Here is a 13,409-nt window from a genome sequence, read left to right on the forward strand (position 1 = left end):
GTGGGAGTGTTGGATGGAGAGGCTGAGGACAGGGGTTAAGTGGCTGCCTGGCGAGGTGAGGAGATGGAACAGGCTGTTTGAGAGGTAGGGGGAGAGGTGAGCGATGCTCCACCAGCAGCTGTGGGAAATGGATGAGAGCGAAAGATGTTGTGGAAGGGCGACCCGCCTAACCAGATTCTGTTATTTACAGGACCCCTAGCATCCTCCGTCTTTATCCGCAAATATATTGAAACCGACATTTAGGACCAATAACCGCATGGCATGGATTGAAGTCTTGTTTTTATAGGATTAGAGTGTTGGAATGGGTCAAACTATCAATAGAATACATGTTCTATTGCTTAAATTGAAAATTGATGTTCAGAAGCTTCTTCCACAAAATCCTCATGGTCTCTGATATTTCATAAATGCTAAGGTTAAAGCCTCAATCTACAATTTCTTCAACAGGTTGGCTGTACAGTATATAGAACAGCAAGAACAAGGGTTTATAATGATAATACCTAAACATAATTCTACATTTTGTGCTAGCAGTTTAGGAAACACAGCACTAGAAAGGTCTCAGTTCAGTGGTGAGATTTGCGTCTGCTTTAAGCCCTGTAACCGACTTAATCTTGTCCATGTAGGTTAATTGAATAATGGACAAGCAGTTTAAATATATAAATATTTTTTCATTTATTATATAGCAAGGAATTAATACGAAAAAAATCTAATAGTCTAATAATTAATTAGTCTGATTAACCACTTAACCCTATTATATGATTAATACTATGTATTATACTTTTTGGTACAATAGTGGTGTACAAAAATAGAGAAAATGGCCAATGTACAAGCTCACATCACATCGTGACATGATGTACTTTTTTTTTTTTTTTTTTAAGATATTTTTTTGGGGCTTTTTCTGCCTTTATTGATAGGATAGTAGGCTGACAGGAAATGGGGAGAGAGATGGGGGGGATGACATACAGCAAAGGTCGCCGGGATCGGGAGTCGAACCCGCAACACACCGTCAAGCTGGATTACCAGCATATACGGTATGCGCCTGGACCGCTAGGCCAGCGGACGCCCCGACATGTTGTACTTTTAAAGATCTGCCACTACTGTTCATTAATCGTCTCAAGGCAAAAGTTTGAAAACATCGTGATATTGACTTGAAGTCATATCGTCTAGCCCTATTCTGGGGCGATACAAAATAGTTGATCTACAAGTTCACTTCGCATCGCGTTGCAACTAATCAATTACCAATCAATTATTATTAGTTTTATAATCGATCAATTTGATTAGTTGGATAAAGTGTTGCACCCCTACTTTAATTTGTTCCTTTCAGTTGTCAGTTGACAGTTAGTGTGTCTGCGTGAGTCACCCGTCCCCACAGTGGGACCTCGTTATTCCAAACCGCACACTGTTCTGAGACCACTCATCCTTCACAAGGTTATAATTATATATATATACATTTTAAATGTGATTAGATTTCTATAGATTTTCTTACATAACAGATTTGTTTATGATTGATTCATGCACTATAATGTGTGCAGAATATTTCAGAAGTCACACAAGCACGTTGGCGGTTTAGAGCTTGCATTTGGGACCAGACTATTTGATCAATTTTCCTGAATAAACCACATCCTGGTTTGTCATGAAATGAAAAATACACATTTAGAGCATATACGTGGTCATAATGGAGATATAATTAATAATACATGCCAAAGAAATGGGAAAAAATAAACTGTTAGGGCCTCGGAGGATAACAATAGTCTTGTTGCCCTGTTAGGGCAACCACACTAATAATAATTTATTATTATACAAAAATATATTTTGAAATATATTTATATTTTATTTTTGTCATGTCCCTAAAAGTCCAATCTTAATTACTTAATGCATTATTGCATCAGTAATTGTGAATCATGATTTCATTCACCTGTGTGATTCCGGTACCTCATGTTCCTCCACACGCAGCTGATAATCTTTATTATGGAGGCACTGTTGGGCTGCTGCTCTGTTCTGAATCTCATTCAAGATGATGTCCGGACGATGCATTACAAATGTTCCCTGCTTTAAATTGTCTATTTGAGTTTGAGAAATAGACAATGCTCGACAAAGCCGGATGCACTGCATAGGCAGATACTTTACAACTGTGCCCCCAAACGCCCTAAGTATAGGGTTTAATTAACATACACTTGTTTGATGAATAAAGCTGTATCCATGCTACAGTATGTAGTAAACCTATTAACAGACACTTGTTTGATGTGGAACCTCAATGATTTGACATTTTCTGTGTTGAATAATCTTGTGCTACAAAGCATCCCAGTTGGGAAACTTTTTGCATCTGCCGTTAGGAGCAGTGGTAGAAAAATACTCTGATTATTTAAGTAGTTGCGATACCACAAAAGCAAAAGTCCTGCATATAATATTTACTTTAAAAAGAAATGTGTCAAACTTTATTGAAAAGCATATCTAGATGCTCACAACGCATCAACATTGTTGGCTTGTATCAGCGTTGTCAGCAACTCCCAAATCAGAGCCAATTAAATCGTCAAGCAGATTGAGAACATTTTGCAAATTAGCCTGGAAACTACATACTGGAGCATCCTTATAGTCTGGTAGACTATCTCGGTCGTGTGAATTCACATTACCATGTGTCTTCTGCAGACCAGTCTGGCCCCAAGCGCTGGGTGGGCGTTTTGCCGAAACTAAAAAGTGGAAGAGCCCATCAGCGTCTGTCAATCACAGGGCCCTGAGCCCAGACGCTGATTGGCTCTTCCACTTTTTGGTTTCTGCAAAACGCCCATCCAGCGCTTGGGCCAGACCAGTCTGCAGAAAATGCACGGTAATGTGAATTCACACGACCGGAATGGTTTACCAGGCTAGCATCCTTATCTAACCATGGATAAATTATAAGCTGCAGTAAGAATGGGTTGTAATAATTTTTTGGGACACCGATGCACCTGGGCGCACTCACATGAATGGTAAATCTATATCTAAATGTATTTTTTAAACCACAAAACAACCATTACTTTAATGAAGACCAGGAAAATGGTCTTCACAATGTCTATTTCTCAAATTCTACTATACCTGTGGGGACCCTCACAAGTATAGTAATGCAAGTACACACACACACACACACACACACACACCATGCCACGCCATGGGAGATGAGGAGGGGCGGGGGGCATCACACTGCCCTCTACTTGCAGTCACCTTCATTAGCACTGCAGGAGCAGAACAGGCTAACTCATTACCAATGCAGACACACAGGCTCCTGTAGTGAGACCACACACACACACACACACACACACACACACACACACACACACACACACACACACACACACACACACACACACACACACACACACACGTTTGTATTACTATACTTGTGAGGGATGCAAAGTTTTAGGACAGCGATTTTATGAATCGTTTTTAACCCTAAACCTGAAGCCGGAAAGATCGAATGCTACACGTTGAGAGCTTGTAGATATGCTATAGTTTGTGTCGCTGGCTTCCATTTAAAGTGAATGGTAGCCTGTAGCTGCCAGTGTGAACACCATATTAGAAAAGCTGTGTATTGACCCTGCCCATATTCATGATGCATCATACTGCATCATCATAATCATCTTTATCGATGTCATCATCTTTCATTAGTCATTTTGTCAAAAGCTGACAGCCAACGATCACCATTGACCCCCCCCCCCCGATCGTATCGTTCCAGTCAGACAGAAACCATGTATCTCCATATTTCATATTTGTTTTTTCATAAGTTAATGTCTCTCCTTTGTCGTATAAGAATATTAACAAGTATTAACAAAAGTATTAACAAAGAGCTTGTGACTAAATAACTACACTGGAATCATTGGAACATAGCTTTTCCCAATTCCTGAAAAGCAAACATTTTGGACATTTTCCACCCAACAACAATGATATATCATATATCTCTGTCACTGATGTGAAAAAAAATCTAATTTACCCCTTTTCAGTTCTGTTTACTCTGTCTCTCTCTGTCAAGGTGAAAATGTCCTTCAGCCAATCTGGCGACGCACGTTCAAATTTCTATACGTCTGCTTATGTTTGCCTCTGAAATCTGTCATCATAATCTTATTTGTCACGTGTAGTTATTTTTCTACTGCTGCTGGGGACTTGGGTGAGCGAGTTTTTGCTCATTTATATTTCACAGAGGCATGTTACTCCACAACAAAGTTAACTAAGCCCACATATAAAAGTGTAGATCTGAAAGGGGGCTTAGTTTACGTTCATCAGAAATATATATATAATATAGTAATTTACTGCCTTTCCTTTCTTAAGTCGGTGCAGTTTAGATGAAAGCTGTGAATGGAAATCTATGGCTCCAGCTTGTACCTATAGCTCTATAGGGGGGTGTTTGGGAGAGAAATAGCATGTGGTGTTTTTCTGCTTCTGTGGAGGATTGATTGGAGGATGATGATCATGTAGACACAGAGCATGTGTTATGGCGTATTGTTGCTGTGCGGCAGAAACCTCATATCTCCATATTTCAACTTTTTATCTTTTTTGTTGTGTGTTTGTAAATGAATGCCCTACTTTGTCATACTACAGTGTCACACAAAAAGCTGCAAAAATAGCTGTTCTACCACTTCACAACATGTAGATCTTGTAGATCTGCTATTTTTTGTTGATCTTGATCTTGTTCTTTTTTTTTGTGGGTTTTATAAATATTTAACCAATGAAAAGTATTAACAAGAGCTTGAGACTAAATGATAACTACATTAGATCCATTGCAACACAGGTTATTTTTTCCATTTCCTGAAAACTGTTTTGGACATACAAGGTTTCAGCCCCACAGCCATGTTATATTTGTTCTGGTGGATCCCAGGTAGTTGAGCGGTGAGGCCATGATACCACAGTGCCATCTAGCGTTTGTGGATGTTATTAATGCATTTGACTTGCATCCGTTCATTTATGAAGCAACTCTAGCCCTCTGATCATTAATATCAGTTTATCACATGCATAATAAGTGCAGAATGCCGTTGTACTCAATTCTACACTGTAGAATCCTTACATTTGGGTCCCTTTGGTTACAATTGTATACTCTTGAGTTTACATGTGTAAAAGAATGGGTGACATTTTTTTTCGTTCAAGCTCCCAACGTTTTGCAATTCTCAGAAATAGTCATAAAAATAGAGACAGAGCAAGGGAAACAAAGTCGGAAAACAGGACACAATGTCAAGATGGAAAATAAAAATGATGCAGGATCAGTCTCTTGAGCAAGTACAGACAACCCTAAGCAACATGTGTTCAAGGTTGTTCTTTATTGTTACACCTTGTGAACAGATGCATAAGAGTAAACATATTTTTGTTCGGCTTCCTTCAGACAATGTAACGGCATAGCCTAGATCAGTGGTTCTCAAACTTGTGTCAAGGACCCCCAAAATGATATGCATTTGGTTGCGGACTCCCATCTAAAACACATGACCTCCAGAAGCAAAGATTTGAGTTACAAATGTTCCCTTAAAAAATAATATATGTATACTGTGTGGATGTGTGTATATTAAAATATTTGGACAGATTTTTCAAAAATGGTAGATCTACAAGCTCATAGCGCGACGAAAGATGTGCTATGAGCTTGTATATCTGAGATCTGAGATAGCTGAGATTATCAGATCCCCTTTTGAAATCTATAAATATGGTTAAAGTGGTTAGAATAATTGTGCCGCTATATTAACTAATTTTGCTGGGGACCCCCTGGTACTCCCCCAAGGACCCCTGGGGGGTCCCCGGACCCCACTTTGAGAACCAATGGCCTAGACTATGATGATGATGATGATGATGATGATGATGATGAAAGAAAATAAGAATCTTGTGCAAGTTGGAAGAACACTTAGCTTGTGCATGCAGTATATGTATAGCTTCAAATCCAGAATAACGGTCTCTTGTGCAAGTAGAGACAAAACTTACAGTAGCAGCAGTAATTAGCTGTGTAATTGTTGTGAAACTTTCTTTCTTGCTCAAAAATCGTATCCCCTGTCTTATCGTGTCTTTTTGTTCCTGTCTCTCTTTTGTCTATCTCTTTCTCTCTCTCTCTGGACTGCAGACTCAGGTGCTCAACAAGCACCTGAGTTCTCTGATGCCTGGTCTGTCGGCCAAGGTTTTCAGGACCTTCAACGCCTCCATCACCCTGCAGCAGCAGCTCAAAGAGCTCTCCAATGGTACGCCAACATGTCTAAGGTTTCATTTTCACTTTGGTTCAGTGGCTCTCAAACTTTTACATTTCAAGGATGCCCATAACTTGTGTAAGAGTACACACTCAGAGTTACAGTCCTGCAAGGGTCTTGTTTGGAGGTCCCCCTACAAGGAACCCTGAGGATCGCTGTGATGTCTCAACCCTTTAAACATATAACCCTTACATGTGTAGCCCCCACAGTCAAATTAGCCAAGAACCGGCGTGCAACAGACCTGCCAATCGGGCTCAGCCCTATTGGCATGACTGGTAACACGTCGGACTGGCGAGTGGGAGCCTCGGGTTCAATCCCAGCTCACTGCGTTCCACTACAATCTGGTGTAGTCGGCAGGACGAGGAGCGTAATATCCTCGCGTGAGGGACATGAGGAACGTTGTGTACGGTGGTCCGCGGCGTGAAGTGTGAAGCGCGAGGACGCGCTCCAAAGATCGGGGGGGGGGTGATTGTAGCCCCCACAGTCAAATTAGCCAAGAACCGGTGTGCAACAGACCTGCCAATCGGGCTCAGCCCTATTGGCATGACTGGTAACACGTCGGACTGGCGAGTGGGAGCCTCGGGTTCAATCCCAGCTCACTGCGTTCCACTACACATGCAAGATTTAAGACTCCATAGATTTCTTAATGAATATTTTAAACCACCTATGTTTTTAGATTTGTATTGACTGCATTCCATCACTGCATTCTCCGCCAAGATATCAGACATTGCAAGGACAACACGCATGACATGTGTGTGTGTACACACACACACACACACACACACACACACACATCATATGTAAAGGTTTTCATGTGGTCTTCTGCCAAAACATTATCTTTGTGTCTGACAGTCAAGATACTACAGTATAATACTAAGTCTGTAGTAATGCTTGTGGCGTCAACATTTTGTTTTGGGTGCATCGATGAGGATGTCAGCACAGCCGTAGAGATACTGGAACACCAATTTCCCTGGGCTAGAAAGCCCCCGAACAGTAATATTTTCATATTTCTATATTTCATGGAATAGATGGTGTTGGATTTGAGCTGCTTATGATTCTGTTACTGGCGTGGTTCTGCTATTGGTTATGCTACCGATTCTCCCATTTGCCATGTCAAATATGTATAATACTTATTATACATCTTTGACATGGCAATTATTGGACATCAATGTCCCTAGGCTAGAAAGTAGAAACCCTAAAAAAAAAAAGAATGTCGTCTTTAATTTAAGGGAGCAACATTTAATCGATTATAAAAAAGTTATGTTTTCAAAAATACCAAATGGCAGCTCTAGAAGCTTCCAAATGTGTTGCGATTTGACTCGTGAGCTTGTAAATCGGCTATTCTCTGTATTTTTGTGCGACACCATTATGTATAAAATGGGGCTTAAGTGGTTGAATTAGAATGTAGAATTGAATTAGAAATCAAAACATTTTGTTGATTCGTTGAGATATGCAAATGCAGTGCTCGATTATTCGAAAAGGTTACAAATATAATTATCGCTATTAAGAAGATAATCAATAGTTGCAGCCCTACTTTCATTTTACACACATTTGCTGTCAAGCAGTGCTCGAATCCCAAAAATAAGAGAAATTGAAAGGAAACAAAATAAATATTCTGTCCGTGACTATCATCAGTGCTACTGGCCAAACAGTTGAACGGAAGTATCAGACAGAAGTGTAAACAGATGGGAGTTGATAGAGTTCAGTGGTACCTCCACATCAGAACCAAGCCTTGTCAGCAGAATCATAAACAGCCTCAAGTCCAACACCATGAAATATAAAAATTGGAAGAGTCTGTTGACTGAGGTGAGAACTGAATGTACCATCTCTTGTCTTGTGTCCACACACAGACTCCGCGCGCACACACAAACGCAAACAAACAAAAGCATGGCTGGCACAAAGGCAAACCACCATCAATCAGTCTGTGTGACGCCAGAACTGTTTAAACACATACCTGCCAGGCCTGACACTTCACATAAAATTTATATAAGAACAGAAAAAAGCCACATCTGTTTGCAAATAACAACATTGAAAGATGAATGTTTGACAGGGAGAAGCAATGCACCAGTGTCATTATTTCTCACACCCTGACAGATAACTGAGCAGAGGCTCAACCATTCCCGACTTGCATGGTCCCCGAGTTGGCCGGTGCCACCGGCCTTGTAAATGCAAGTGTAATTCTTGATAGCCAATGAATCAATAGAATGATTAATCTATGAATTATAATAAGAAAATAAACGATGGTTGCAGTCAACTGAGGAAGTTCTTTTTAGGGATGTCCTATTGTCGAGGGCAATAGGACATCCCTAAAAACTAACTTGAAGCTTAAGTTAGATTTCAAACTGACATTCGACCTCACCTTAGCCGTCTGGTATTTTGGTGTTTTATGCCTTGGCAATTCCAGCGTTCCATTGGCTGCGTCTGTCATACATTGGTAATCCCAGTGTTCCATTGGCTGCCTGTGTCATTCTTTGGTAATCCCAGTGTTCTATTGGCTTACACGGTCATACCTTGATAATCCTTGCTCCATTGGCTGCCCCTGTCATACTCGTGTTAATCCTAGCGTTCCATTGGCTGCCTCTGGCATACCTTGGTAATCGCAGCGTCTCATTGGCTACCTCTGTCATGGTTTGGCTGTGGTAGACGCGTCATTATGAATTCCACCAACGTTATGTGATAGACCCGCCTTACCTGTGTCTGATTGGCTCCCTGGCAGGCATAGTTTTACTGAGGTTAAGGTTAGGTTTAGGCATAGTTTTACTGAGGCTAGGGTTAGGTTTAGGCATAGTTTTACTGAAGCTAGGTTTAGGCATAGTCTTACTGAGGTTAGGTTTAGGCATAGTCTTACTGAGGTTAGGTTTAGGCATAGTCTTACTGAGGTTAGGTTTAGGCATAGTTTTTACTGAGGTTAAGATTAGGTTTAGGCATAGTTAAAAAAAAGAAGAGAACTGTCAATCACAGCGACTACTGGCCAATCACAGCGGGTCTCCCTAGAAAAGCGGTGGTATCCATAAGCACACGTGGTAGACAGAGGTGTCAGGCTCACTCTGTCATCTCTGGACCGCCACTGAGGGACAATCTGTTGCCAGCATGGCAGCTTTAAGAGCAGCCAGTAATGACTTCTCTCTCTGTGTGTGTGTGTGTGTGTGTGTGTGTGTGTGTGTGTGTGTGTGTGTGTGTGTGTGTGTGTGTGTGTGTGTGTGTGTGTGTGTGTGCTTGCTTATCAAGAGAAACAGACTTCAGTTCTTGTTGATTATGATCAACATCCACTAATTAAGAGGTGGAATTGTCATTTGTAGCCGGTCAGTGAAAAATAGGACTCTTGAAAAATCCACCTGTCAGCTGGCCTGGTGTCTCTATATCGGACAGGTTTCCAGGCTACAGTACCTGTCATTACCCTCCTAAACGGACGTTCCCAACCTTTTCTGGATCAGGGCCCACTTGGAAATCTCATAAGTGTTTGCAGATGGGTGGGCTGTGCACATTTTCAGATCAAGTTGATCATTTTAATGATCAATCAATCGATTGTGTTTTGGCTTTTGGATCAATGGAACTAACGTAGTATACAGCAATGACATTTTACATTATAATATATATGTTTTTTTATATACATTTTTATATTGATACAATTTCTGTGTTTTGCCAATTATTTGGCGGGCCATCTGTCATGAGGCATTTCCAATTCCTCTGTCTGTGTTGCTGTCTCCCCATGGTTACATGCAGCAGGTCAGAGCTGCTTTTAACAGCCATTTGAACCTTTGAGTAATGCTCATTTATTTACATTCCTGTCCAGCTACCTATCCCACTAAGTAATTCATATCTCATGTCGTTGCTGTAGGGTGGAAACCTTGTATGTCCAAAAGTAAACCATTACTTTTTTTATTATTATTTTTAAAACATTGAAATAGTGAAAATAGCAGATCTAGAAGTTCACAACAAGTAGCTTTGCTGCACATTGTGAGCTTGTAGGTATGCCATTTTCACTACTTTCGTGCAACAACCTTGTATAATGAAGTACTTCTTTATTTACCCACTCATACTGTATAAATGCTCTACGTGGTGTGTGTGTGTGTGTGTGTGTGTGTGTGTGTGTGTGTGTGTGTGTGTGTGTGTGTGTGTGTGTTCCTTGCAGTGTCTGATATCATCCCGGAGAAGCTGCTGTCCTACAACAGGGCCAACAGAGCGGTTGCAATTCTGTGTAACCATCAGCGGGCGGTGTCAAAGACCTTTGATCAGTCCATGGCTACCCTGCAGTCTAAGGTAAGAGAGCAGAGGGAGCATCAAGGACAATGTTGTGTACACACTAAATACTGTACTCACTAAAACATTCATACTGTAGGCATTCATACAAGAATACTCAACTGTATACTGTATGTATAAATACACTGTTCCACATTGTTCATGTATAAATACACAACTGTTAATCTACACACCTGTGTGTGCAGATCGTTGCTCGGAGGGAACAGCTGGCTCTGGCCAAGACCGAATTCAAACAGGCCAAGAAGGATGCCAAGACTAAAGACCCAGAATCCAAAGTGCAAACGTAAGTAGTTGGTTCTCAAGGCTATGTTGAACACTCATTGGTTTAAAACTTTTTTTGTTTTTTTTGCAGGTGATGCAAATAGCATGAAACTATTACAAACAAGCTCACAACATGTCACTATTCTACATGTTGCGAATTTGTAATTCAGCTATTTTCAGTGTGGGACACCATAGTTCGATGAAGCATAAATCGGGCTTAATTGAAGCAATACAATTAATTCCTTCCTGCTTTCAGCCTAGAGCAGTGGTTCTGAAAGGTCCCCTTTCCACCAAAAGAACTTTGGTTCTAGAACCGGTTCTGTTCTAGATTGGTGCTTTCACGGAACCGGCCGCGGACTGGCCCACGTTTTCACCAGTTTTAAGCAGAACAATTGTAATCAAGGATACGTCATAAACGGAGGCCGTTGATGTTTACAGCCTACAGATAAATAAACCTTTATTTATTTCACGGTGGAAATTAAATCGTCAATGGCAGTTTACCAAAATGTAATTATTAAATTATTAAATAAGATATTAAGGCTGTCAATCCGTTACATGTGCAGAATATCTAAAGTGGATATGAAGCTGATTTGTGAGTTTTAGACACACATGCACGCTTTGTTTGGATAAATAACTTGGGATGATGCAGAGTTGCTGCTATTTTATGTCGGCAACGCATTCATGACAGATTACACCCCTTAGAAATGTATGACAATATACTCGCACTTTCATTTTATTTGAGTGAAGATGAAGATTACTGAGACTTTTTTGTCACTGAGAGACAAGCTTGACAGGTTGTAGCCTACAAAATAATGTTACATAGTAGAAAAACAATACTACTTTATTCCCCGAGTGGTAAATTACGATGATTATGTAACAAACAGCCCCGACCCGAAGACCCGAGCCTGTAGAATATAGAACATTTTTTGGTTTCCGTTCCGAACCAATTAATTTTCTGTGGAAACACTCTGAACTGGTTCAAAAGTAGGCTGGAAAAAAATGACAGAACAGGTTCAACCCAGGTGGAAAAAGGGGCCAAAGTGGGGTCCAGCGATTCTCAGGGTTACTTAAGGGGGTTCCAAATGGACCCTTACAGCTGTGTAACTCTGAGAGTTACGGGTCCATTTGGTTCCACTTGTGCACCTGTAAGTATGAGTTATGGGGGTCCATGAAAAAATAAATGAGTAAATAAATAAATAAAAGGATTGAGAACCACTGGCCTAGATTGCATGAGTCCTGTGACCGTTGCGTTCCCGAATTTACTGTACAGATGGTATTTAAATCTTCGGCTGAACAGATGGGTTAAAGATCTCTTCCACCCACACACACCCGTTGTCCACCAGGTTGGTGGAGCGTAAGAAGAAGGCGGTGGAGCGCTGTGAAGAGCAGCTGCTGAGGATGGAGGTGCAGGCAACCGACCGGGAGGAGAACAAGCAGATCGCCCTGGGCACCTCCAAACTCAACTACCTGGACCCACGCATCAGTGTGGCCTGGTGAGAGAACACGCATGCACACACACACACACACACACACACACACACACACACACACACACACACACACACACACACACACACACACACACACACACACACACACACACACACACACACACACACACACACGCATGCCTCCAGAATCAGCTACCTGGACACACTTGGCAGTTTGTTTTGTTACCTTGGTCAATCACCCCAAACTAGTGGTGAAATGACAGTTTGCACAAATAGAAACGGTTTAGTGTGTGTAAACATTGTATCTCCATATTTATATGTATATGACCCCGTACTCTATTGACCAACTTCGTCATAGGCAAGGCAATTGCATTTGTATAGCACATTTCAACAAGGCAATTCAATGTGCTTTCACTAAACATCAAGCAGAGGAAACACAATAATAAAATGACTACTATGACAAATGATTAATTTGCCAATCTACAAGCTTGTAGATCTGCCATTTCTGTGTGTCTGGTCTTTATAAATATTGAACCAATGAAAAGTATTAAGAATGGATTCAATTAACTTTGGATCCATTCTCTATTACTCCTGAAAGCAACAGATTTGGACATGCAAGGTTTCCACCAAACAGTGACGGTGTTTGGTCATTGGTCTTCCTATACAGGTGTAAGAATATGGATGTGCCTGTGGATAAAATCTACAATAAGACCCAGAGGGAGAGGTTTGCGTGGGCCCTCGACATGACAGAGGCAGATTTTGAGTTCTAAATGTCAGTCTGCTTCTTTTTTATTAGTGGCTGATCATGAACTAAACTCTATCTCTCTAAGATGGAGTTTAACTTCTATTCTTTTCTTCTTCGATATTTGCCCAGCAAAAACAAACTGTTGGGATTGTTCAGAGTGGCCAGAGATGGTGATGTGTTAACTCGAGACTTTGTATGTGCACATGGGCATGGGGTGATAACTGTTAATCACCTGTTGTGAAATATTATTTATTTCATTTCATACTTTCTGTTTTACGTTCCTATTTTGTGTAATGTTGTCAGCACTTTTTACATTTGCCCTTTGAGTTACTGTGTACATTTATTTTTGTTTCAGGAGTTCCAATTTGTTGAATAAAGTTACTATGCATTGTTTAAAGACTGTTATGGGATTAATGTCTTTTAGATTTGGTGTTTGAGTTTGCTGTGTACAACAGTTTCCCTCAAAGGTTCCAGGCATACTCAGTTTATGAAAAACTCATTTTTTGAAAACCC

At 40.7% G+C, this 13,409-nt stretch overlaps 1 protein-coding gene across 1 annotated transcript in view; it reads left to right on the forward strand.

Annotated features, from left to right (window-relative positions):
• Window positions 1-12,960, forward strand: part of LOC311047445 (DNA topoisomerase 1) — a 35,765-nt gene extending 22,805 nt beyond the window's left edge. The window contains exons 8-12 of the mRNA XM_084060173.1: window positions 6,059-6,173; window positions 10,312-10,439; window positions 10,625-10,722; window positions 12,044-12,193; window positions 12,819-12,960. Of these exons, the coding sequence (XP_083916299.1) occupies window positions 6,059-6,173; window positions 10,312-10,439; window positions 10,625-10,722; window positions 12,044-12,193; window positions 12,819-12,921 (594 nt within the window). The 3' untranslated portion in view covers window positions 12,922-12,960. The remainder of the gene's footprint in view (window positions 1-6,058; window positions 6,174-10,311; window positions 10,440-10,624; window positions 10,723-12,043; window positions 12,194-12,818) is intronic.
• The last annotated feature ends 449 nt before the right edge of the window (window positions 12,961-13,409 follow it).

Source organism: Gymnoscopelus microlampas, assembly GCF_963454915.1.
Source record: "Gymnoscopelus microlampas genome assembly, chromosome: 6".
NCBI classification, from domain to species: domain Eukaryota; kingdom Metazoa; phylum Chordata; class Actinopteri; order Myctophiformes; family Myctophidae; genus Gymnoscopelus; species Gymnoscopelus microlampas.